Below are 27968 nucleotides of genomic sequence, written 5' to 3' on the forward strand. Positions count from 1 at the left end.
AGACAGTGTGAATTCTTAAGACCTAGTCTCTTAGCAAATTCTAAGCATACAATACAGTATTATTAGCTGTAGTCCGTGTGCTGCATTTGAACTTACTCATTCTCCGTAACTGAAACTTTGCACCCTTTGACAAGCATCTCCCCATTTCCTCCACCTCCTGCCCTTGATAACCACCATTTTATGCCGTTTCTAGTTTGAGTTTTTTAGATTCCACATATAAGTAGGATTATGCAGTGCTTTTCATTCTGTGTCTGATTTATTTCACTTAACATGATGTTCTCCACGTTCATCCACATTTTCTCATATGGCAGAATTTCCTTCTTTTTAAAGATTAAATAGTATTCCATTTTGTGTGTGTGTGTGAGAGATTTATTTATTTATTTATTTATACATATACTGACAGGCTGTTTTCATGTTTTGGCTATTGTGAATAATGTGGTAATAAACATGGGAGTGCAGGTATATCTTCTTAATTTTTTATTTTTAATTTTTGTGAGTACATAGTAGTTGTATATATTTATATCTTTGAGATACCGATTTCACTTCCTTTGGATATATATGCATAAGATAGATTGCTGGATTATATCTATTCTGGCCCTTTGTTCCTTTAACATTTGCAGTATTTTAAGTTTTTTTTTGGTTGTCTATTTGGTTAGGTATTGTGTACACTTAGCCTGTGGACTTTTGTTCCAACTCAGTAGATTTTTTCCAGTGAAACACAAAGGTAATTTTTTTCTGGTTAATAATTAGCAAGAAATTCTGCAGAGTGATAAAAAAATCAAATACTCAGTATTTCAGAAATAGATTAAATAGGTTACTTTTTTACTGATAATGTGAAAGAATAATATAAAAACTTGATTTTCCTCAACAACATTACTTTCTTTTGTAAATGTGGTTTCTAGAAAGATGAAACAATTAAAACTTACAGGTTTTATTTTTTTCTTGTGTTTTTTGACTGAATCCCTAACTCTGACCACACAACCTCAGGATGTAGGTAAGTAATTTATTTGTATATCAGCTAAAGAATGACCAGTTAGGACGTCTCTTTTGAAAATTTTGTTTTCTTTCAAGTTAATTCTTTACTTGCTTTTTTCACCCTCTCACTAATTTACATAGACTCACCAGTTATCCAAAATTAACCTTTTCAGAATTTTTATTTTGATGGTAATTTTTATATTACCAAGTCAATATGAAGAAACAGTTGTCACATCTGAAAAATAATCAGCAGTCTATGACAGGACAGAAAGTGTTGCTGGGAGACACATTTGGATTTTAATATTGGTATTTTTTGCAAATATGTATAGTTTATGGTAACAGTGGAACAATAGATGTGAGCTGGGATTTTTCTGGAACCTTCGGTTGTCCAACATATTTTCCAACTATATCTTTAGGGAATGCAGAACCTACTTCCTCCTTCAAATGTACAGTTTGAACATCCCTCCTGAGCTTGGCCAAGGCCATCTCAGTCTGGAGGAAAGGATGACTTTTTATATTTCTTCCATCCAAAGGGGAAATATTTTGAACCTCATCTGTCTAGAGGAGGTGTCTTTTTCTAATCCTTTTGGCCTAGAAGGAGCTGCTTTCTTTGACTTGAACAAACATGCCTTAAGCTTGGCAGTGGCCCTGAAGGCATGGATTGCGTCTTACTCAATTTGATATGCCCCTACAATACCAGCTAGTGAGACAGGCTTGAAGAGTGGTCATTTTTGAGTTTTCCTGCTCCTTTCCCTTGTAACAACCTGTTTCAAAATCTTGATTTTTTGCCTTTTTAATATCTTTTGTATCTATATTTTCCTTTTCATTTCCCTTACTCCTACCAAAATTTAGATCTTGTTGGTTTCTCAATGTGACAGTTGCAAAGTCTCCTATGGCCTTCTTACTTTGTCCCATCCACCCTTCTTTTGCCCATTTATTTGACACATAGTTCTTTCTTACCTTTTCTATTTGTCAGGCACTGTGGAAAATTCCATGACATTAGATATACCACTACCTGACTCGTATTTCTTCGTGTATAGAAATGATCAGATTACTATACTATATAAACATTTTCCAGGGCTTTCCACGTCTTCCAAATGAAACCCACACTCCTCAGCTTTATATGCAAGACTCCTATAATCTGGACCCAGGTCTTTTCTATCTTAGGTCCCTATTCATCTTTGTGACCCACTTTCTCATAAAAACAGATTGACTTTCCCTAAATACTTCTCAAGATTTATTACCTTAATGCTTTTACTCACATCATTCTCTCTCCACACAGACAGACAAGGTTTTTCATTTTTCTGTTATTCGAATCTCTTACATTTACTCATGTTCAACTCATATGTCACTCTTCCTATAATCCTTTTTTTTCTTTCTTTCTCACCCAGGATTCATAAAGCAGTCCCAAATTAATCACATTCTAAATTAGATTATTGTCACATGCACAAGTAACTTTGCTTAGGAACCTAATGTCAAGGGGAGATATCTTAGTCATTGTTAATTGCTTCATAGGGTCCAGCACAACACTTTGCAAAAAATAAATGTAGTTTATGTGAACAAACATAAATATGCTCCAATTAGCATATGCTCATTGGGAGGGAATCCATAATTTTAGGTGGATCTGGAGATGACCTACATAGCTATGACTGATAAGTGCTATAAACTGTGCTGACCACCAGCATGCTACAGCATCTCTCATCAGGCTCTGTTATGGCATTGTATCACCCATTAGTTAATCTTTTTATCACTTCTCTAGTCATAAATGATAGACATTTAGGATGATAATGTATTTGACATTTGTATGTGGGGAGCCGTCAATGGCAAATTTAAAGTCTAGTCAGATTAAGATTTATTTAGATGAATTCAATTTAGTAAATATTTCTTGAACACATAATCACAAGTGATTAAGGTTTCCTATTTTGTTCATATGACTTACTTGTTTCTTGTTAAATATGCAAAACTATCTCCTGTCATCAGTGGTCTATTTTGTATTTTATACACTTAAATGTCATGTATAGTTATTTATTTGAAAAATGTTAGAAAACCGTGTTATGTAATACCCTAAATATTCTTGCTTTTCAGATAACTTCAGTAGCACTCAAAAATTTATAGAAGAGAATCTTGAATACATGTGAGTTGTGCTAAGTACTTTTTGATGATGATTTTTAAAATAATGATATATTTTGGAAATGTTAATGCTTCTCAAAAGTAATTTAACTAAACAGAAACAGTATCCAAGAAGACAGCTTTAATTATAAAATTCAGGCAAAGCCTGAAGTTGTAAAATTTATAGCCGTTACAATAGATAACTTCTTGAGGCCAGTCAGGATGTTCCTGTGACTTTTTGTTGGCCATACATGGAAACTCTGCAACTGATCTTTGTATACCCCATGTGAACTCTCGCAGCACCATCATTGCATTTGCTCAGTATGTTCAGGAAGCAACCTTTGAAGAAATGGAAAAACTAGTGAAAGACATGGTAGATTACAAAGACGGATGTATGGCTGACAAGACACTCCCAGAGTGTTCAAAATTACCTGTAAGTAAATTGCATGTGTTTCTTTTCCTTTTTTCTTTTCTTTCTCCTCCTCCTCCTCCTCCTCTTCCTCCTCTTCTTCTTCTTCCTCTTCCTCTTCCTCTCCTTCTCCTTCTCCTTCTCCTTCTTCTTCTTCTTCCTTCTTTTTTTTGAGACAGAGTCTCACTCTGTCGCCCAGACTGGAGTGCAGTGGGGTAATCTTGGCTCACTGCAACTTCTGCCTCCTGGTTCAAGCAATTCTCATGCCCCAGTCTCCCGAGTAGCTGAGATCACAGGCGTGTACCACCAAGCCTAACTAATTTTTTTTTTGTATTTTTAGTAGACACGGGGTTTTGCATGTTGCCAGGTTGGTCTCAAACTCCCGACCCCAAGTGATTCTCCCACCTTGGCCTCCCAAAGTATTGGGATTGCAGACATGAGCCACCATGCCCAGCAAATTGCTTGTGTTTCTTAAACACCCAAGATTATTTGCCCAACACTGCGATAATTTCTGGCTTGAAAATATGAAATGAAAGATGTTCTGCACACAGCATTTTCATTTTGCTTAATTTTGATGTTTAGAACAAGGTACTTTCCTTGTACCTTGGGAAAGATAATAATTCTGTATTTTGATGCACAGAAGGAGCTTGCTGTTTATTTGCAGTATGTATACAGTATGCTCTATATATCCAGGCAGAGGAGGAAGCCATAGCCTGAAAATTTACATGAAAGTACACAGGTACCTTCCTTAGCTGCCTCTCTTAAAATGTATTCTATTGTGACATCCCTTTTCTGTGCCTCCTCCAAGAAGAGTCACCATCTGCATCTCCAAAAAACTACTACTAAACACCACTTCTAAACACTCTACCAATACATTAACATACCAGCATGTCATCACCTTGGGAGATGAGTAGAAAATCCTGGTGGAAGAGAAATGTAGGCAGCAAGGGAAGAGTAAGAGTTTAAAGTGTCTTTTGATAGATAGAGGGACAAAGATTCTGAAAGTGCAAGATGGTTGTCAAGGGTTTGGGTAAAGATGCTTTGATTTGGCACACCTGTACTCCCAGCTATTTAGGACGCTTTGGCTGGAGGATCACTTGAGCCCAGGAGTTCAAATCTAGCCTGCACAGCATATCAAGACCCATTCCAAAGAAGAAGAAGGAAAAGGAGGAGGAGGAGGAGGAGAAGAAGAAGAAGAAGAAGAAGAAGAAGAAGAAGAAGAAGAAGAAGAAGAAGAAGAAGAAGAAGAAGAAGAAGGAGGAGGAGGAGGAGGAGGAGGAGGAGGAGGAGGAGGAGGGAGGGAGGGGTGAGGGAGGAGGAGGAGGAGGAGGAGGAGGGAGGAGGAGGGAGGAGGAAGAGGGAGGAGGGAAGAGGAGGAGGAGGAGGGGGAAGGAGAGGGAGGGGGGGGGAGGGGAAGAGGAAGGAGAGGAGCAGGAGAAAGAGCAGGAGAAAGAGAAGAAGGAAGGGAATGAATAGGGAAGGGTATAGAAAGTGGATGGACATAGAATAATATTTTACAGGAAAAAATGTGTGCTATGGAGGGGTTGCCACAAAAGTATAATTTTTCACACTGCTGCAGTAAGGTTGGTGCTGAAAGAAGACTCTGTTTCTTCTATAACAAGAAAGCTGATGTGGGATTTCTGCCTCCTTTCCCTACCCTGGATCCTGAAGAGAAATGCCAGTCTTATGAAAGTAACAGAGAATCCCTTCTAAATCAGTAAGTTTAATCTTAGAAAAAATGATCCAATTGAAGAATTAGTCTTAGGCTGAATCTAATACCTATCTCAAATAAATATAGCTGGGTTCATTAATTTATTTATTGATTGTTTCATTCATTCAAAACATACTGTGTCAGATACTGTGCTCATTGTTTAGGATATAACTATGATCAAGATATAGACCGTGCTTACAAGACCCTTATATTAATGAATTGTATCTTCTAATTGGCAAGTCCTAGAGGAGAGGTGTGTGCCTGGTGTTAAATTGGTAGGATGCACAGTGGAGGAAATAATAGACTCTTCCCAAGGAGAAGTTGCAGTTTTCACCTCAGGCAGACATTCAATTATGGGATGTTTAGCAAAACATCTGTTTTTAATATAGTGCAGTCATTGCAGAAGCAAAGACTTTTTCGGGAAGGTTGGTATGCTCCTTGAAATCTAAATCTAAATCACAAGTTTATCTGAACAAAAGTAAACAGGACCCCTGAATCTCAGATAGAGTGTGTATAGATAGCTGTTCTTTGAACATGGAAGAGAGAACTGCTGACCAGCTGGTAGCATGTGGATGGAAGGAGAATAGCCACAGCTCAGTGTTTGGGATTAGAATTGCAATCATCATTCCTACTTTGGAGTTAGCAACTTCAGTAAGGACTTCAAAGGACTCTTATTGGGAACTGGATAATGCTGCCTTATGTTGAAGTTTTCTATAACTGGAAACCTTTCTTCCTTTTACCTTGTTTTACAACTTGCTCTTCTTGTCTCTTTCTGTTTTTTCGTTTCCTTCTCATCTTACCCTCCCTTCACTTCCCTTGTCTACATTCATTGCTTTCCTGTTTCTTCCCTTGCCCTTCTTCTCTCTCTTTTTCATTTTTTAAATAGTTTTTTATATGAAGTTGCCAGAAGGAACCCGTTTGTCTTCGCCCCTACACTTCTAACTGTTGCTGCTCATTTTGAGGAGGTGGCTAAATCATGTTGTGAAGAACAAAACAAAGTCAACTGCTTTCAAACAAGGGTGGGTATAGCATTTATTTCATGAAGAGGGTAAGAAATCACTCAATACCACAGATCCAGACCCTGACTTATATTATAGCAAAAGGCTTGCTTACCATATATGATGTTCTCTTGTCACATTCAGTGATTTTCAAACCATTGGTCACCAGGTTCTGATCTAAATATTCTCTTTACCTGAGACTCCCGAAAGACAGTCAGTCATTTCCAGGTTCTCTCTTCTGGCTTTGTTTTCTTTGTAAATTGGAAGGAAGCCTTGGTGAGTGAATGTCAAGGGTGAAAGATGACATTTTATCTTTTATCTTTGACAATTTGTAGTCTGTTGACTACAAATAACATGGAATAATCTCAATAGAGATGGCCATCCTCACAGCATGCTGCCCCACCAAGGGAGCACTATGCACCTTTTTACCAAGTGCAATTAATCATCAGGAAGACTGGTCCTACCTTTATGATGTGCCGTAAGTGCATATTTCTTTTAATAATGTATTTACTGAAATAAAAATCCTGTAGATTTTCTGTCTCTGAACACATTTTGTAATAGTTTGAATGAAATGTGACTAAAAAATAAGGGAATAGTGAGATTTTGCTATTGTTTCAAAAGAATTTTCTCTTTCTTCTTCAGGCAATACCTGTCATACAATATTTAAAAGCATTTTCTTCTTATCAAAAACATGTCTGTGGGGCACTTTTGAAATTTGGAACCAAAGTTGTACATTTTATGTGAGTTTTACACTATATATCTTGTCTTTGCTTGCATTTGTACCCAGGGGCTTTGGGGTGAGTTTGAGCCTATTTGGATAGCTCAGGACCAGGACATTAGGTCAAGATGAGAGAAGTTTTGGGAGGTGGAGAGACCCAAAAGAGAATGGTGGCTGTATCTGAGACATATTTAGGCTAATTGGGAATCTGAACTGGTCTGGGAGTTTCAAACCAGGGTTTTAAAAGCCACAAGTACTTTAGAAATAATTCATCCCTTGGTCTTTGACTTTAACAATGAGGAGACAGCCTTGCAAAGATAAATTTTATCTCTAGTGCTCACCCTAATCAATTATTAATGGGGGCTAAGGCAATATCTTGAGAAAAATTTTGAGATTTCAAGTGGATCGGCAGGAAAGAGTTCTGTCATGAATTATCTATGCCTGCCATGAACTTACAATAGGAAGTGGTGGCCTTACACAGCATGTCTTGCTATAATAATTATGGAAGATAGCACACCTCTCAGGTTTTTTTTGCTCACATCCAGGACTTTGGGGTTCTTAAAATATCACTCTAAGATTTTCAAAGTGATCATGTGGGCTGTGCACCAACTATTTGATAAAGACTTGTATAAAAACAACAACAGCAGCAACAATGGTGGCAATACTTTTTGGAGCTATTCATATCATATTAGCAAATTAGTCCCACTTGTTCTACTTGCTGTTCAAATTATTTTTGTGGTTTATCAATTCTGTTTCCAGATATATTGCGGTACTCAGTCAAAAATTCCCCAAGATTGAATTTAAGGAGCTTATTTCTCTCGTAGAAGATATTTCTTCCAACTATGAAGGATGCTGTGAAGGGGATGTTGTGCAGTGCATCCGTGACACGGTAAATATTCTCTAAAACCAAGTTAAAATAGAGATTTTTGGCAACTATTTTTTTTTTTTTTATTCTCAAGTTGTCCTGATGTGTGGTTACTTTGCCCCAGTGAAATCAGAATGTAATTTTACTTTTGAATGACAACATAAAATGAAATATAAATTTTTTTTATAAATAAACCTTTGGGATTTTTTATATTTGGAATTTTTAAAGATTACTCAGCAGATTGTATATTGGATGGCTAAATGTCTTGATGTAAAACTTCAGGAATTTCAAATTTTTCAAAGTTCATTTAGTTCAGATTGAAGTTTTCTCTTACATTATAAATCCTCTTTTAGAGAGGTTAGAAACAAATAGTAAAGTTCAAGGAATGACTAGTTATCATTATGTTTTTAAGAGCTGATTTCCCTGAGCTTCCTTAGGCTATTCAGGTATAGTCTTTCCAAATAAGCGGATACATTAATTTAACTTTTCCCTTTCTCTTTCGGTTTCCTTTTCCTACCTTCTTCCTTCCCTTTTCCTGTCCCCTCCTTTTCCCCTTTCCTTTCCTTCCACTTTCCCTTTCCTTTCCTGCCTTTAACTGACAATTAAAAATTGTATATTCTCATGGTATACATGATATATATATGTGTGTACTATATATATCATGATATATATGCATATATATTAATGTATACATACACACACATTGTGGAATGTCTAAATCCAACTATTTAAGATATGCATTACCTCACATACTTTTTTTTTGTGGTGAGAATACTCCAAATCTTAGCAATTTTAAAGTACTCAATATAGTGGTATGAAGTCATCATTGAGTCACTATGATGTACAAGAGATCTCTTGAATGTATTCCTTCTGTCTAAATGAAATTTTGCGGCCTTTAACCAACATTTCCCCAATCCCCAGCCTCTGGAAACCTTTAAAGTGAATTTCCAAGGAAAACTATTAGTACGAATATTGTTGGCATAGTTTGAATTGTTCATGCATTCTGTTCTCACTCATAAGTGGGAGTTGAACAATGACAACACATGGACACAGGGAGGGGAACAACACACACTGGGGCATGTTGGGTTGAGGTTGGGTGGTGAAGGGAGAGCATCAAAATAGCTCATGCATGCGGGGCTTCAAACCTAGGTGACGAGTTGATAAGTGCAGCAACCCACCATGGCACATGTATACCTATGTAACAAGCCTGCACATTCTGAACATCTGTACATGTATCCTGGAACTTAAAGTGAAAAAAAAATTGTTCATGCATTCAAAGGTAATATAATTTTATTTTAAAAAAAACTGAGTATGATAGCTTGCACCTGTAATTGCAGCCACTCAGGACTCAAGAAGCTAAGGAGGGAGGCTTGCTTGAGTCAGGAGTTTGAGGATACAGTACAGTGAGCTATAATTCCAACACCCTTGGCAATAGAACGAGACCTTATTTAAAAAAAAAAAAAGAAAGAAAGAAAAAGAAAGAAAAAGAAAGAAAGAAAGGAAGGAAGGAAAAAGGAAAGAAAGAAAGAAAGATTAGGCTTTTAGGCTCACAGTGACGATAGCATGTCAATTCAATAACTTGAATTTTAGAGTATTGAGAAATGTTTATTTCAAGCAACGGACAACAGATGTTCCCAATAATTATTTTTGTTCCTAACTGTACCCAAGTTAAAGCAATCTCTTTTGTGCTTTATTTTTGTATTGCTTGATTGTTCATGGTGATGTAGGTTTTATAATGTGAAATCTAAGATACTGAATTCGGATATAATTATAGGTTTTCTGTGAAATTTGAGACTGAGATTAAGGGATTATGTCTCAAATTTCCCTCTTTTTAATGTCTTTCTGGAGAAATAAGAGGAACTGAATTACAGTTAACTGAAAATAGAAGTAACTTCTCAGAGAATAAGAGATACTCTGCCTAGAACAATGATGGCATCACACGAGATGTAAATGTCTTTTTGAAGATTGGCTTCCTGGTTCTGTGTGGTTTGTTAGAAACGTGGTGCCAATGCCCATTTTATTTTTTACCTCAATCCTGAGCTTCATCTTATTCCTTATCCTCCATGTTCACCAGAAGATTCCAGTCAGTGGAAATAGCTTGAGTAAAGTCATAAAGGCCTGAAATAGTCTAGTGTGTTGCTGTAACTCAACATAATTCAAGTGGGACTGCAACAGAGAGTGGAAATAATGTGCAGTCTCATTCGAGAGTCTGGAAGGGCCCAGATCAGCTTTTTAAAATTATTCAACTAATGTGTAAATAAGATAACCCCACCCCCTCTCTAATTTCCAACTCTTATGTAGAGGTTAGAACTGGGGCAAAGGGTAGGGATGGGGACACAGTAAAGTTTTCTATTTGAGCAGTATTTGCTAACTTGAACAGCTTCAAATGAATGATATCCATTAGAAAATGATATCCATTAGAAAATGATACCATGAGTGGAATAGCTTCTTATATTTGATGAATCGTCTTCTGGTAGTTGCTGCAGTTCATTCGCTTGTCATTCTTTCATTCACTTATCAAATATTTACTGAGTTTTTGCCATGTGCTTGGCCACAAGGGAAGACCAGGGTTATAGGTATTATAGTAACATGTCTTTGGTGGCCTCCAATGAAAGCACAGGTGAACTCTTATGGAAAAGAAACAACATTTAGAATATAAGATGTCAATATATCAGTGTAGGAATGTTATTTAAAAGACTAATGCTTAATAATGGATGTGAACCTATAGTAGAACCTATTTTTAAATAATTATATCATCTTAAATCCTGAGAAGTTTTGATGTAAAACTTCATGTGCATTATGTAAATCCAAAATTTAATTTAAATAAATATTATCTATCAAATTAATTGATGAAGTGATTCCAGATGCTGTGATCATGACTGGTTTTGCATGCCATCATTCCATAATGGAAGAAAACCCAGCCTTGAAGAAATTTTGAAAGTAAAATAATCTCTCATTCTTATTTGGTACAGAGCAAGGTTATGAACCATATTTGTTCAAAACAAGATTCTATCTCCAGCAAAATCAAAGAGTGCTGTGAAAAGAAAATACCAGAGCGTGGCCAGTGCATAATTAACTCAAATAAAGATGATAGACCAAAGGATTTATCTCTAAGAGAAGCAAAATTTACTGACAGTGAAAATGTGTGTCAAGAACGAGATGCTGACCCAGACACCTTCTTTGCGAAGTAATATAACTCTTTATTGAATTTATAAGGAAAACAGAAAGAAACTTGTAAGATTTGACTTATGTTGCTAATTTAGGTGGAAGGACATGGTACCATTTATTTCACTAGGTATCATATAATTTTTAAAAAATCCTGTGTATAGACTATAGTTTTCAGATAATTTTAAGAAAAAACAACTGTATTATTAAAATAATGGCTAGCGTTTGTTGAGCAGTTAATATGTGCCAGGCATGGCACTATATACCCCATACAGATTAACTATTTTAATTCTTACAGCAATCATGCAAAATAAGTACAATTTCTCCCAGTTTTTCAAATGAGCAACCTGAGATCCAATGAAGTGAATTGTTCAGATTCACAACTAAAAAGTGACAGAGTAAGAATTTGACTCCAGGAAGCCTGGCCTAACAAGTTGCAGGCTTAACTGCTATACTATGCCACCTACAACTCTTAAGGGGAAGACTAGTGAACTTGGAGCCACAGGGACTATATTTCAGTTCTGATTGAGTCGCTGGGAGAAGTTAACCTTTCTGAGCTTTTTTTTGGTCATGTATAAAATTCATATAAGAATACTAATTCATCTGTAATCCCAGCTACTCGGGAGGCTGAGGCAGAGAATTGCTTGAACCTGGGAGGCAGAGGTTGCTGTGAGCCGAGATCACGCCACTGCACTCTGCACTCCAGCCTGGGCGACAGAGTGAGACTGTCTAAAAAAAAAAAAATTTGTTAATTTGAAGTTTATTAGTAATGTAATATAATCCAGGGACTTCACTGGTTTTTTTTTTTTTTTTTTAAATCCCCAGGAAGCCTTCATCTATAGAGAGTATAAAGTGAGAAGAGACAGACATAAATAAATAAGTGTGAAAAATGTTCTTTTATTTCTGATAGCATCCTGTTCTAGGTAATGCAGGGGAACAGAAGAAGAAATGGTCAGTTGTATATGGGGACCGTGGAATGGCTTGATAGGGAAGTGGTACTTGAAGAAATTTTGGTAATCTAAATAGAGAAGGTAAAGCATGAATTAAAAATATAATGGTTTGGTGTAAATTGCTGTGAGTAGGGCATCTGCAGTGAGAGACCAGCACGGTGAGAGGTAGGTGGGGCCAGATCATGCAGGCATGCTAAGAAATGGGATGCCACTGAATGGTTTTCATGAAAGAATAAGGAAGGAAAAAATCACTTTCAGTTTTTAGACACTTCATCTGGAGAAAATCCCAGTTTGGGACTTGGATAACTGGGTAGGTAGTTTTCCCATTCAACATGAAAAAGCAGCGGGTTTTGTGAGAAAGGTAATATGTTTAAGAATGAGCACATTGACTTTGAGGTGCCAGTAGAATAACTAATTGGGACTATCAGGAGATAATTTTGTATGTGAACCTGTAGCTCTAGAAGGGAATCTGGCTTGAAATCTTGGACATAACAACAGCTAATGTTTACTGAATACTTACTAAATTTTAAGTGCTCCTCATCTACTAACCAACCAAATTTTCAAAGCAACCCTCTGAGGTTAGTATATTTTATAATCTTTATTTTTCAGGTAATAAAACAGGCACAGAGAGGTTAAGTAACTTACCCAAAGTCACACATGTGGTGCAGCCAGGATTCAAATGCAGGCAGTGTGGCTCCAAATTCCTGGTCTTATAACTACTGTCCTTTATGGCTTCTCACGGTTGTGGATATTACATTAAATTCAATTAAACAAAATGATAGATTGTATCTGACATATGTGTTTGATAGATAAGAGCCATTTTTATAATCATTACTATTATACATAAAAAGTGTTTGAAACATGGGAAGAAATGATAGAGTAACAGTGAGCACGCCAAGTCAGAGTCCTCACTGTTTCAAGGTAGAATCTTTCTGGAAGTGAACATTTCAGGCAAGTCCTCAGTGGCTTCTCCAGTCTAGAGTAAGCTGCCAGGGATTTTTCTTCGCAGCATTCTGAGACATGTTTTTAGTTGTGTGTGTGTGTGTGTGTGCGTGTGTGTGTGTGTGTGTGTGTCTCCCCCCGGAGAAGAAGTCCATGGCTTACATGAGATATTAAGAGGAGCCCTGATTCTCTGAAGGTTAAGCACCACTGCCATGGGATATGGGAATATATCTCACAAATGGAATTGGAAAAGCAAATGGGAAGCTGGAGAGATGGTGTCAGAAAAATCAAGATTAGGCCGGGCGCGGTGGCTCAAGCCTGTAATCCCAGCACTTTGGGAGGCCGAGACGGGCGGATCACGAGGTCAGGAGATCGAGACCATCCTGGCTAACACAGTGAAACCCCGTCTCTACTAAAAAATACAAAAAACTAGCCGGGCGAGTTGGCGGGCGCCTGTAGTCCCAGCTACTCGGGAGGCTGAGGCAGGAGAATGGCGTGAACCCGGGAAGCGGAGCTTGCAGCGAGCTGAGATCGCGCCACTGCACTCCAGCCTGGGCGACAGAGCGAGACTCCGTCTCAAAAAAAAAAAAAAAAAGAAAAAAAGAAAAATCAAGATTAATCAAGAAGGTCAAATCCTGAAAAAAATGTGGGGGAGGGGATGAAAAGAGTTACCTGGTCATGAAAAACTAGTGAGGTATTGCTCTTACAAAACATGAAAGATCTTAACTTGCTGTAAATGAATAGATGAGATTCTTTTTTATGAAGACTATAAATAGCCCAGGTGAGGTACTTAGAAATGACATCTCTGTTTTGAGAAAAGTTAGCTTGGTTAAAAAAAAGAATGGAGTAATGGGACTTAGGGTCAAATTTTATATCTGCCATTAATAGGAAGGTGCTTAACCAGTCTGTGATTTAGTTTCTTCAGCTGTAAAATAGTATGCATCTTGAGGACTAAGTGAAGTGAAATGAGAAAGTGTTTATAAATTTCAGGAAGCACATCTACATCTGTTATGCCCAAAGTTTGATCCAGTGCCTAGCACCTACTAAGGGCTTAATAACTGTTAGCCTTGTTCCTCTCTTTCTTCCCAAATCACACCCACCTATGCTCTTGAAGTCTTTGACAGAGGATTTGGAAGCCACTGCTGGTGATTTGGAGCTGAAGGGGTAAACACTCCCATATTTGGCAAGCGACAGGATGGAGTAATGGGCAAAGCTTCCTCCCTGTCTCTCACGAAGACCACATTGTGGGTGGGAAGGAAGCCATATTCCCAGCATCCCAAGTTGGAAATCTGAATGCATTTTCAAATATAATTCTATGTAATATGTATTTTTTAAAGTATATTCACAATATATTCTTTCTGATGTTTTATGGATTAAATCATTCCAATAATTAGTTCCAAATAACTCTACTAATTCTCTCTTCTCAAAAAAAATTGTTAATCTAAAATGTACCATGGAAGAGAACTTTTGTAAAATGATCTTCTATAGCCACAATGTCCTATTAAATTACTCTGTGACCAAGCCAGAGGAGAAAATTAGCTTTTGAAAGCAGAGGCAGTATTAGATCTGACTGGATTACAAAATAGTGGAATTGAGTTTTTTGCTCTTTCTCTAATTTCTAACATACAAAATTTTACACATTGCAGGTTTACTTTTGAATATTCAAGGAGACATCCAGACCTGTCTATACCAGGGCTTTTAAGAATTGTTCAAATATACAAAGATCTCCTGAGAAATTGCTGCAACACAGAAAACCCTCCAGGTTGTTACCGTTACGCGGTAGGTTCCATCGTTGTAGGTTCAGAAAATCAAAACAGAACAACTATAAAACACTTAAAAATTGATATCAGAATTTTGCTCCAGTCTAGGGGGTAGAAAATGTGATTGGTTAATCTGAGTCTACTGTAGACTCAGCCTAAGAAGATCATTGGGAAGGCCAATGTCATCAATTTGGCTGATGCATAATGTTTTGGACTACTAATCCAATGTGTTAATTCAAAAAATTCTTCCCAGTAAACATTTTAAATTTACATTTTTATTTATGTATTCTGTATTTTATTAAGCCATATTGGATATTACATGATTTCAAAAGTAATGATTGTTGTAGATGACTAGGAAAGTATTCTGTATTTTATTAAGCCATATTGGATTCTTTATGATTTCAAAAGTAATGATTGATTGTTGTTGATTATCAGAAAAGCACCAAAGGTTACAAAAACCCCTTTTCTGATTCTCCCACCAGGAAATAGCTATAATTAACATTTTTATTCAACTCTTCAGTACATATACGTATATATACGTGTATTTTTTAAAAATTGGCATAATTTCTAGAAAATGTTTGGATGCTTTTTTTATTTGGTATCATAGGAAAGTTTTTTGTTGTTTTGTTGTTATAAATTGGACTTCCTTGGTTTCCTGCTATTGCCACAAAGTGAGAGGCTGTTGGAGGTTTTAAGTTCCAAATCTAAACAATGAAAAAATCATAAAGAGCAACATGATTTAAAATGTTCTGTAACAACACTTACTAGCTAGGGCATTCGGGGTAAGTAACTTAATTTCACAAGGCCAGTTGCCTTTATTTAAAAATGGAGATAACAACTGCTCTGGCCACTTCAAAGTGAGAATTGAATGTTATTATGTCAACGTACAATTTAAATTCTATTTTGTTATTTGGAAGACTCTGAAATATGTACAAGCTGATAATAAAAAATTTGGACTTTTAAATTTAGCAAGACATTTATTTATATATATATAACTAAAGAAATTAAGTTCTTGCACACACATGTAAAAAGTGCCCTGAATAATAATGAGAGTTTGAAAATACCATAGAAATAAGAAATGCTATTCTACACATTGATGTAAAGCTTATGGCTAAATTTTAGATAAAATATTTGTAACCATGATTATTCTTATTTTCAGGAAGACAAATTCAATGAGACAACTGAGAAAAGTCTTAAGATGGTACAACAAGAATGTAAACATTTCCAGAATTTGGGGAAGGATGGTTTGACATACCAGTAGGTTGTCTGCACAAGTGGGCTAACGCTTGCCACTAGAATTAAACACATAATCCCTCAAAGCGTAAAAAAGTTACCTCTCAAGTTTTTCAATTATAGTAAATTCATAAACTCTTGGAAGAATTTTTTTTTTTTGAAGTCAAGAATGCCTATTGAACTGTCACATTAATCTTTTATCAGAAGTGAAGCTAAAAATAAAAGAAATACAGGATTCTGGAGACATTGATTCTCTAATGCTTTCGTTTCTGTTTGACATTGGCTTTCTCACTGTCAATCTAGAATCCCTGGATTCTCACCCATTTGAAAGTGGGACGTTGCATATTTCAGGTTGTTACAGTTTCTTTGGGGAAGCGATGGTTTGGCTTGCCTTGCCTTAAGGTTATCTTAACTGAGTTTATAGAAATAACTCTGGATGTGCTTAATACTTTAATATTTAGTTTTTTAGTGCTCTTGTGAGCATTTGTGAATAATATGCAGTTTGGGTTTTTTTCAATTATTATGCCAATGTATTTTATTATCATTATTGTTATTGTTATTATTATTATTACCATATATTTTTGTGACAGGGTCTCTCTGTCACCCAGGCTGGAGTGCAGTGGTGTGATCCAGCTCACTGTAATCTCTGCCTCACAACTCAAGTGATCCTCCCATGTCAGCCTCCCAAAGAGCTAGGGCTACAGACGCGAGCCACCATGCCTGGCTGATGTTTGTATTTTTTGGTAGAGACGGGGTTTTGCCATGTTGCACAGGCTGGTCTTGAACTTCTGAGCTCAAGCAATCCAACCCTTGGGAATTACTGGGATTACAGGTGTGAGCCACTGCACCTGGCCTCATGCTAATGTATTATTTATTGAAACTAAACATCTTTAAATCAAAATAAGACACAGTTAAAAAAATCTGACTTTACTTTTTCTACAATTTGGTGTTAGCTGACAATTCAAACTTAGTTCATTAAAAATCTTAGTTTCCTTCATCTCAGGTTATCCTTTTACAATATATATTGATTAAATTTTTTCTTTAAAATATTTTATAATGATACAAATGATTTTAAGGAGGATTTTAGATACTAGCCAATGTATTTGCTGTCAAGGAGCTCCTATACTCAAAGATAACACAGGGAGGCAAATCTAAGAGTTTCTGAGACATCCATGAAATTAGAAAAGAAGCTAAAATAGATATAGGGAGCAGGGTGCAGAAAAACAGGAAGTGAAGACATATTTCTCTATTTTACAAGAGAGCTAAGGTTCATGTTGCACCTATATTGGTTGTCCCTAGCCTTGAAGGGTCTGGGCTTCAGCAATAATTCAAGGCAAAATGGGTATCTGCTTTCGTTCAGAACCAAATAGACAAATGTACTTTCAGGTACCTTATCAGACTCACGAAGATAGCTCCCCAGCTCTCCTCTGAAGAACTGGTCTCTCTTGGCAAGAAAATGGTGACAGCTTTCACTACTTGCTGCACATTGAGTGAAGAGTTTGCCTGTGTTGATAATTTGGTGAGCATGGCCTGTGTACCAGACTATTCTTTAAAAAAAAAAAAGAATATTTGCACTCGTTGATTTACCATGATTATCCATATTCATTTCTTCATTGTTTTTAATATTGTTAAGCATAAATTGTCAACTTTTCCTTTTGGCTCACTTTGTAAAAACCCTAAGAAGTAAAAGAGAATGCCTTAAATATTTTTGGAGAGTGCTTCAAAGTATCTTTCTTATTTCTTCATTGTATTAGAAGGGATTTGTTAGGACAAATGATTTAGGAATCATAATATTGTTTCAAAGAGATACAGGAAAATTTATAATTTTAAGTAAGGTTACAGATTCTTCCTCTTGGCCCAATTGCTTCATCCAGCAACCAGGCATTGAATACATCTCTTTAGGGCTGGGGTGGAGAGTACCTTGAGGGAGATTCCGGGAGGGGAAGAAACCCAAGGATTACAGTATTTGATTGTCCCTTTCAGTTGGCTGTTTGCAGCTGTCTGTTTGCAATTGAAAGTTTGTTTATATGTTACCAACAAATTAATTTGTAGGCATCTGAATTGTTATGGCTTGGATTTTTGTCATAATGCCATTTAGGACCCCATTTTCTACTTTTATTTGTGCATAGTGATATGTCATGAGTGCGTGTGTTTTATGAGTGAGGTTAACAGTGATCTTAGAATGATCTAACTATTCATCTAACCATATTTTTAGAAATTCCATCCGAGTTTTAAGATCATATCTGAGTTGCAACTCTTGTTGGTACAGGCAGATTTAGTTCTTGGAGAGTTATGTGGAGTAAATGAAAATCGAACTATCAACCCTGCTGTGGACCACTGTTGTAAAACAAACTTTGCCTTCAGAAGGCCCTGCTTTGAGAGTTTGAAAGCTGATAAAACATACGTGCCTCCACCTTTCTCTCAAGATTTATTTACCTTTCATGCAGACATGTGTCAATCTCAGAATGAGGAGCTTCAGAGGAAGACAGACAGGTACAAACAATCCCTTCCATTCCTGTTTTTCTTCAGTTTGCAGACACACCATGTAGTAGTGAGAAGGTTTATGTAGTGGATATGTGTTTTTCATATTACTATCTTGTTCCTTCCACCAAATTGTCCAGTCTCTTCTATTTGGAAAAATACCAGTGCATTTTTTTTTTTTTTTTTTTTTTTTTTGCTATTGTTCATATCTAGCTTGTCTTTTCATTTGAAAGAGACTTGGAGTGTCCAAGTCTAACATCACCTTTAAAGAGGTTACAGCAGCCAGCCAAAAGGTTCATAGACTGGCTGATAATGAATTTCATTTCCTTGAGAGAATGTCCGGAGAATATCACTTAATGTTTACAAAGGAGAGGCCCAAAGGGACAGGAAGTTTACTTTCATTTTTTCAACAAATGCTTTAAAATGCCAAGAAATTAAACTTAGCGTTCTGGATTCAGACAGAGTCTACCTAATGTGTAGTGGAGACTACACAATATACAGCTACCAAATATGAGGAACTGGAGGTTGTTTTGGACATGAATTTTCTAGAAAGATCAGATGTAGTCATGTATACCATAATACTTGGCACAATAAAGGCCTACTATATGTTTTCATTTTTAGATAGAATAATACTTACTCTTATTATGTGCAATATTCATACATTCACAGTGTAATTCACTCTTGTATTTTCCAGCCCATTCTATTCTAGTCTGGTCTATTTTATTCTTTTTAACTATCCTGTTTTCATTTTAAAAATGAAAGTGAGAAAATGCAAACTTTTGTTAATTCTTAGATCTAAGGATGGGCACACGTGACTTATTACATTATCCTCTTTACTTTGGTGCATGAAAATTTTATTACTTAAAATAATTACTCTAAAAATTTACTCTAAAATGTACTTTTAAGACATCAATGGGTTGCCACCTGAAGTTTGGAATTCTATAAGTTAGTGGAATACTGGAATTCTAGAAGTTACTAGAAATTAAGGAAATCACTATTGTCTATGGCTGTTGTCACACTTAGTTGTGATAGCTTATTTTTTTTAATTGCTCCTTTGACATCATTTGTTAACTGACATATAATAGTTATATATATTTTGGGGGTACATGTGATATTTTGATAACTGCATAAACATGTAATGATCAAGTCAGGGTAATTGGAATATCCATAATCTAAAACATTTATCTTTTCTTTGTTTTGGGAACATTATAATTCTTCTCTTCTAGCTACTTTGAAATATACAATAAATTACTGTTAACTATAATTTTCCTACTATACTATTGAACACTAGAACTTATTACTTCTAACTGTATTTTTGTACCCCTTAACCAACTTCTCTTCGTCCCTCTCTTCCTCCTTGTTAATACTTTTTGTATAATTTTGTGTGTGACAAAACCCTTCAAAGAATGTTACTGTGGAAACCATTCTCTAAATTTAATAGGAAAGTTTGAGAAGGCCCATTCAAAGTGGGATATTTCAACTCTTTACCCTCACCCAAGCTGAGACTCAAGACGTGATTCCGTAACAAGCATTTTGGAGTAGAGACGCTTCAGAAAGAAATTGTTAATTAATTCTATTTGACATCTTTTGGACACAGGTTTCTTGTCAACGTAGTGAAGCTGAAGCATGAACTCACAGATGAGGAGCTGCAGTCTTTGTTTACAAATTTCACAAATGCAGTGGAGAAGTGCTGCAAAGCAGAGAGTCCTGAAGTCTGCTTTAATGAAGAGGTAGTTTTATTTCTTTTCTACTGAAATTCAACTGGTATTCCTGGTCAAATAAAACCAGACAGAACCCTGTAGGACTCTGCTTCCTCTCTGCAGTGTCTACCAGGACTACATTTGAGAGCACAATTGCTACACAACTAATATGGAGACATCTCTGAATTACACTTTGAGCAGTGTCTCCTTAGCACAGAAAAGCTATTAGGAAGACCTGGGTTGTAACCCCGGCAGTCTTGTAAGTCATGCAACTTAAACTGAATGGCAGTTAACGATCTGTAAATGAAGATGGTAATAATTATTCCTGAATTACACCTTTGGTTCTTATTTTTTGGTTTTGAACCACTCATTATCTTAATAAGACAGAGTCAAAGCGACTTGCAAAGGAAATCATAAGCAACTCCAAATGGAGTGGAGCAGGAATGGTATTAGAACGTGAAATCTTTCAGGAATGGCTCTCTCACTTTCCCAGGCCTTGTACTAACATCCTGCAGTTGAGAATAACGAGGGAGTGGAGGGTAAGGGTAGTCAGGGAGAAAAGGGAGAAATGTCCCTTGCTTGCCCTCACTCCAGTGAAGGTAGTCTGTAGCCATTTGCTCTGGTGTGAACCTCAGCAACCTGTGAATGTTAGCCCCAATGGATGGCTCCATGGAAATACCTGTTAACTGTTTTCCAACTTTATTTCTCACCGTTTCTTTTCTAGGAACACTCACTCCACTCCAAACTCACAATTCATGTAAATTCACAGGCACACAAACTCACATGCATCATTCATTCTGGTTGTGAGCCATCTACTTTTCTGAGTGACACTTAGTTTGTGGAAATTGTTTTGGGGGTACATATTATTAGTTTTTTAAAAAATATACTTAATTTTAAGTAGACGATATTAATCAATATCTAGCATTTATCTGAGTGTGTACATTAGTGCCATGTGAAGGAAAGGATGAATTTATTGGCAGTTGTAAAGAGCCATTTGGTGTCTATTTCTTCACTAGAAGAAAGAATGTTTACTGTTTCCCTATACAATGTAGGAATGATTTAATTTTCTTCAAAATTCAGGGAAACATGCTTATCTAAATTTAAATTAGTGTCTTAAATTTTTCTTCCTATGTGTTTTTATTTCCATCCTTCATCTCAGAGTCCAAAAATTGGCAACTGAAGTCAGCTGCTGGAGATATGTAAAGTAAAAAGCACCAAAGGTAATACCCTCTGCCTCAATCAAATGTCAAATGTATTTGTGGTTTATTTGGTCTCCCTATCTTTTCTCCCTCACGCTTCATTGCCTATTTCTGGTTCACCCTACATGAACCAGAAATAGACATGTAGCTAACAGACCCCGATATTGTTTCTGTGTTTTTCTGGGTATCAGCCACTCCTTACAGTGTGGCAATGCTGCATTTGTGGTAGCCCTTCTCTTGCTGTTCAACTAGTTTTCTAGATAGCCAAGAGGCGCTTAAGTCCTCTGCTTTCCTACTAAGGTATTCAGCTGTCCGGACCACAAAAGAGAGATGATGGAACCTCTGAATGTTGACAGAAAGAAGAGGGGTAACTCCCTGGGGACTGAGGTGGGCAGACAGGCTTCAGTGACCCTTTCCGATAATCTTTTAAGAACATTGCTTTACTGAGATATGATTGACATACAAACTAAGGGTATTGCTACAGCATTTACATAAACAAAAAGTGATGTTTGTGATTTCCAAAAGATATATAAAGATGCCCTCTCTTTTGTGGCTTATGTGAGACTTGAAACACAAACTTTAGCAACAAAATGTTGCATAGATATAGGAATTATATACAGTGTCAGTGAAGAGAGGCCTGGACCTCAACAGAAGGTAGGTGGGGATCTACAAGGGGCAAAACACAGTTACCTTTAGTAGTTTTTTCAAATATTTGACTTTCTATCACCCATGTTTTAACATTTCATATTTTTTTGATGCATGAAATACTATTTTTTCTTTCCAGGGATAACCAACTTACAGGCTTCCTATCTGTGTGGTGATGAATCTCATTTCCTGAGAACAAAGTAAAAGGATTTTTCTGCAACTGTCGCCTGAAATCGTATATTGCAGCAAGCAATAAACACAAAATTTTGTAAAGTTATTTTTCAGACTGATGTCATAAATCAACCTAATCACAAAATTAAGCAATCATGATTCATTCATTCCATCAGCATCTTTTGCTCATATGGCTGCACCATTCCCTACTCCATGAAAGTTGGAAGTCTATGCTCTCAGATGTCCTTGCCACGATTGGAAAGAAAACTGAGAATTTGGGGCATGAAACTTTACTGCTACAACTACTGCTACTACTAGTAGATGACATTGAATGTTTTCAATGTACCAAACATTGTTCTAGCCAGTTTTCATGCATTATTTCATTTAATCTAATAACTCTATGAGTAGGTATTATTTTCATTTACATTTTACAAACAGGAAATCTAAGGCTTGGGGAGATAAACTAATGTGTTCAGTGTGATATGACTGGTAATTGGCAGAACCAGGGTTTGAATTTAGGTTCTCTAATTCTAGAATTTTATATATATATGATATACATGTATGTATGTATATAACATATACATTATATATTATGTAATAATAATGCAATATATTATATAATACTATATAATGTATTACATTACTATAATATATTATACATATCTAATATATATTATATAACACATAACATAATATATAGTTCTAGAATTATATATATTATATGTTTAATAATTTCAACTTTTATTTTAGATATAGAGGGTGCATGTACATGTTTGTTACACGTGTATATTGCATGATGCTGAGGTTTAGAGTATAGATCCCATCACCCAAGTAGCAAGCATAGCACCCAATAGGTAGTTTTTCAACCCATACCCCTCTCCCTCCCACCCCTCTGTAGTAGTCCCCAGTGTCTATTGTTCCTGTCTTTATGTCCCTGTGTACTCAATGTTTAGCTCCCATGGTATTTGGTTTGAAGTTGGGTAGTGTGATGCCTCCAGCTTTGTGGAACAATATTGTTAACCATTGCATACACTACCTCTTAGGTGTGGCCATGTTGCATGCCTTACAAAATCTGTTATTCAGCGAGGCGGAAGAATGTACAAGGCAACAATTACAGTGGTGGTTTTCTCCCTCCATTCCAAGCCAAAATTCTTGTTATGTTAGTGATATAAACGCTTGATATTGGTATCAAAGGAGAAGTAACTCAGGAAATGAAGACTAGTCATGAACTTATGGCCTGGCTCTCCTGATGTTTCTCTAAACTTTGAAGATTTTTGTATACCAAGGTCTAAATTTGAAGATGATGGACATTTAATACATAATACATGAGGATATTCATAGAGTTCTTTTGGTAGAGTGTTTAGAGCATAGTCTTTGGGATTCTCATTGATTTATTCAACAAATATTTATTAGAATTCTATTGTGTGTCAGACATTGCGGATACAAATATGAGCTAGATAGACTTGGCTTCTGTTTCTTGCTGAGCAAGGGACAGGGACAATAAACACTCAATCACATTTCAATGTCATACGTGCAGGGTCCAGGCACTCACTCTAAGCTGAAGGTGCAGAATGAGAAAGGGATGGGGGTGGGTGCTTCATATCCCTACTGCCATTAATTTACTGTACAGCCCCAGATAAGTTCCTTATACTCTATGACATCCATTTCTTTATGTAGGATGGGCTAATATCAAGTCACAAAGGCTTTAGAGAAATGAATTAAATTACTATATAAAGTACTTAACACATTGGCCAGCAGATAACAGGTTTTTAACTCATAGAGCTATTTTGTCCTCTAACCATTTTCTCCAAGCAATCTCATTTACCAATGAGGATAACAAGGAAGTATTGCCTTACTTAAACAATAGATAGTAGATTTAGAAAACGGAAGTGAAATAAAGCATAATTAGTGAATCTAATTTTATACTGGATTCTGCTATGTATTCAATACTGTGCGAAGAGAAGCAGATACAAAATCAGGGACCCAGGCACTTGCCGCCATCATAAAGTTTCTATTATGGCAGCGGAAACTGCCATACAACTCTTTCTCTACTGACATGCCAGAAAACATATTAATCAAAGCAGGAAAGGAGGGAGAAGGATGGCTTCTGCAAAAGACACAGTTGCCTGAAGAGGAGGAGATTTGGTGTGGGTATGAAATAGTCTTACTCTGTATTACTTGGACAGAACTCATACCAATGAAAAGAACATAACTGGTTTGATGCAGAAAAAAATTTTCTAACACTAGAGATGCTTACACATGTGATAAGCCTCCTGGTGCAATACTCAATGCCAAGACTGCATGTGCCTGAGCAGCTACCACCTGGGTTTTTGGTTGGATCCAGTCATGGTCTTTCTAAGGCCTCTTTGAACTCTGTTTCTATGACCTGGACAAGAATTAAGTCTTCTATGAAAATAGTGTTTATTAAAAATCATCACTGCATCTTGTACTTGCATACCTTCAATATTTTATCTTAAAGGCCAGCCTGAAGAGTTTACTTTCTTCTAGAGTCAATTCTGTGCTGGTTTCTATTGAGTGGTATCACAAAACCTATCTCACTACCTTTACTTAAATAATCCTTGCTACTTGTCTTTCCTGTGTTCTGGAATTCTACCACTAGTTACTGATAAAGGACTTAACATTTTAAATATTGTCAATAATCTCTTATTAATTGCAAATGTCTCTGAAGAAAGGTTCCCATGGAAAGTTAATTTTGGTCAGTTATTTTTTAAAGGAGGAATTAGTTTAGTACACATGACAGTTGTTAAAATATTTTTAGCATTAATTCCAATCGACTGATAGTGGCTGTCCTGCAGCATTGTGCTGTCAGTGTTTCTAAGACTGAGCCTAAGCTCAGAGAGAAAGAGTGCAGTGATCAGATAGCAGTGTCTACAGTGGGTGACAGTCTTGGAGTATTCATCAAAAGGATTTGATAAAAAATTGGATTTGGTTTAATAGGTACATATCTGATAGTTCTAGGAAGTTTAGAGTAAGATTTCAAGGGAACAACTCTAAGGATACATGACAATAGAGACAGTGAATGTTAAGACTGTTTAGAGGACTTCAAAATGAATGATGGAGACCTGCCAAAGATAGTCTTCCCCTTGCTGATCTTGGTGAGCTTTCTATCACCCTGGGTCATTCATATTCTTTACAATAAGCCAAAGAGTCCCAAAACTACATAATAGCAGATGTTTTGGGGTTGTTTTTCAGTCAGATACATCTCTCTTACTTGTGATATATTTTTGCTTAGAAAACTGGTATTGAAAATATGTGAGTAGCAGAATCAAGTAATATACTGTCAGCCTTAGAGCTTATTGGATCCAAACCTTCCATTTAAAAATGAGGAAATTGAGAAGAGAACAGTGAAAGTAATAACCCATGATGTCCCATTTTCAAAATTTTAGACTTTACATGTATAGGCATCTTACAATTTTAATTTAGTAAGTAATTACCTGTTTCCTGCCTTAGACCCAAGAATTGGTTGATAGGCAAAGCAGACAATAACTGAGGGATACTGGTATCTCAGCATTAACACTAGCTCTTGGGTGTGTGGGCTGTAAAATCAGACAGATATGAATTTTTACCTGTGAGTCTATGAACAAATTATGTGACTCTCAGTCTTAATTTCTCATTCAAGAAATACTAATATTGCCAACTATCTGAGAGTCATATAAAGTGACCATAGTAAGTGTTCGATAAATTAGGTCCCATTCTTTTAGGTTCACTCCCAATGCTTGTACGGCTCTTAACTCCCCTTCTCCCCAGGGACTTGAAAATGTACCCAGCATTAGAACCTGAGCCCTGACCAGTTAGTCAATCTGTGGTAGTATATGTTTATCTTCTTCCCTTCCACTTTTGAACTTTGGACATGTCAGCAATCATTTCTAAGAAATGAGGTATTGCAGACCAACATTTGCCAAGAGTGTTTATGGATTACTTAATTACAAAGTCTACATGTTGAAATCTTAAAGAAACAAGCAGACTGACGTGACTTGTTTAAAAATGCAGTATTCATTAATGAATTCAGTCCATCAACAATATTTCTTCAGTGTCATAGATTTCCTCGATTTTACCGAGGTCATAGATGCTTGGAAAAAATATTCAGCAGAAAAAGGTTTCTTTTTAATAGTAATTACTTGAAAAGAATATAAAGTTCTTCATTTCTCTCAAATGATAGAACACTTTTCATAAAGGTTCTCCTGAAATAATGAAGACTGCTAAATCCACATCTTTTCTGGTTTTCTTCAGCTACATTAAATGTCAATCTCTTTAGAGAAGTTTACTAGATGCGGGTGGAAAATCCTATTTACAATTTACATATTCCAGGTATAAGGATAAGATAAGAAAGGCACAATAACTTCTAAAGTGTACATGGGAAGGCTTATCTTTTTCAGAGGTCGTTACTGTAAATAGAACCATTGAAAATTGCAAGACATTAATTTGTGGAGTGAATATACAGAGAGAGCTGATATATTGAAGCAATACACACAGGAATATTCCACTTTAGCCTCACTTCACCTCTAGGTAAGAGAATGTTCTATTTGAAACTTATATTTAGAATTGAATAAGCAGTTTTAGACAAAGCAGTGCTTTGAATAATAGCAGAAGTAATATTATGAGCTACATTATTCAGTACCTGTTATGTGTCAGGCCCTGTGCTCAGTACTTCATACATATGCTTTCTTGTTTTATTTTCTTATTTTTAAATTTTATTTTTAGAAACAGGGTCCTGCTCTATTATCCAGGCTAGAATGCAGTGGTATGATCATTCATACCACTTTGACCTCCTGGGCTCAAGTGATCCTCCTGCATTAACCTTCTGAGTCAGTAGGACTACAGGGGCCTAACCCTGTACCTGAGTAGTTTTTCATTTTTTGTAGAGAGAGGTCTAACTATATTGCCTAGGCTGGTCTGAAACTCCTGGCCTCAAGTCTTGGCATCCTGGCCTCCTGCACTGGCACCCTAAAGTGCCAGGATTACAGGCATGAGTCATCATGCCCAGCCCATATATGCTTTCATGTAATCTTAACCACCACCCAATATACTAGAACTTATTTAAATTTTATAGCCAGAGAAACAGAAACTCAGAAAGCTTAAATTATTTTCCCAAGACCATAGTAAGTACCAGAGCTAGAAGTTGAACTCAGAATAGCTGTCTCCGAAGCCTTTTCTTATTTCAGTATAGTAAATGATAATGGTTTATTTATTTAACAGCTGCTAAGCTCTTTAGAAGCTATTAGTATAGGAAAAAAGACAATGTTATCAATAGAGAACATATGTATGTGATTTTGGTGAGTGGAGATGATGAAGAAGACAGGGGTGATGAGTGCATGCAAGATGTGTGAAACACCGTCTTTGCTGAATTAAGCCTGGCAAGGTGTTGATGTTTACACTTTTATACCCAATGCTAAACTTAATTTTTGGTGTGCTAGTAACTTCTAATATAAAGAGTTAAATAACTAAAATATTAAGTTTAATTCAAAAGTGTTAACACAAGTACATGCAGCTTATTTGTAGAACAATGATAGGTTTCACCTACACAACATATTTGAATATAAGTCATTCACAGAATACAGTTTAAATACAAGTGAAGATATATTCTGAGAATTTTTTTAACTTATAGTAAATAAAAATACATCTAAAAATTTATGAGAGAACAAATATAGGTTGTAGAATTGTAAAGAGGGATTTCAATTTGGAAAATTTTCTTTTATGCAAATATCTCACTCCAGCTGGGCTTCTATAACAAAATACCATAAACTGGATAGCTTTTAAACAACAGAAATTTATTTTCCACAGTTCTGATGCTGGGACCTCCAAGATTAAGGCACTGGCAGATTTGGTATCTGGTAAGCATCCTTATATTCCGAATCTGGGATGGCTGTACATTCTGGTCCATAGAAGGTGACTACTGTGTTGTCCTAAAATTGGGAA

The 27968-nt window shown here is 36.2% G+C and overlaps 1 protein-coding gene across 2 annotated transcripts; it reads left to right on the forward strand.

Moving 5' to 3' along the window:
• The first annotated feature begins 818 nt into the window (after positions 1–818).
• AFM (afamin) lies at positions 819–22137 on the forward strand. 2 transcript variants are annotated; one of them, XM_031664492.1, is made up of 15 exons: positions 819–994; positions 3061–3109; positions 3385–3517; positions 4999–5210; positions 6091–6223; positions 6845–6942; positions 7680–7809; positions 10758–10972; positions 14489–14621; positions 15762–15859; positions 17222–17354; positions 18105–18328; positions 19914–20046; positions 21176–21236; positions 22000–22137. In XM_031664492.1, the coding sequence occupies exons 1-14, from the start codon at positions 907–909 to the stop codon at positions 21194–21196; spliced, it is 1800 nt and encodes a 599-aa protein (XP_031520352.1). In that variant the 5' UTR covers positions 819–906; the 3' UTR covers positions 21197–21236; positions 22000–22137. The 2 variants fall into 2 exon arrangements, with proteins under 2 accessions (XP_031520352.1, XP_031520353.1); XM_031664493.1 differs by lacking the exons at positions 21176–21236; positions 22000–22137 and having other exon boundaries at positions 18283–18328.
• Positions 22138–27968: the final 5831 nt, after the last annotated feature.

This window comes from Papio anubis, chromosome 3, assembly GCF_008728515.1.
Source record: "Papio anubis isolate 15944 chromosome 3, Panubis1.0, whole genome shotgun sequence".
NCBI lineage: Eukaryota > Metazoa > Chordata > Mammalia > Primates > Cercopithecidae > Papio > Papio anubis.

Excerpts from the sequence above, each read along its gene's own strand:
- AFM (XM_031664492.1), top strand. The coding sequence starts at position 907 with ATGAAACAATTAAAACTTACAGGTTTTATTTTTTTCTTGTGTTTTTTG. Across the intron at positions 14,622-15,761 it reads CAGGTTGTTACCGTTACGCG|GAAGACAAATTCAATGAGAC; the intron begins GTAGGTTCCATC and ends TCTTATTTTCAG. Across the intron at positions 18,329-19,913 it reads CTTCAGAGGAAGACAGACAG|GTTTCTTGTCAACGTAGTGA; the intron begins GTACAAACAATC and ends TTTTGGACACAG.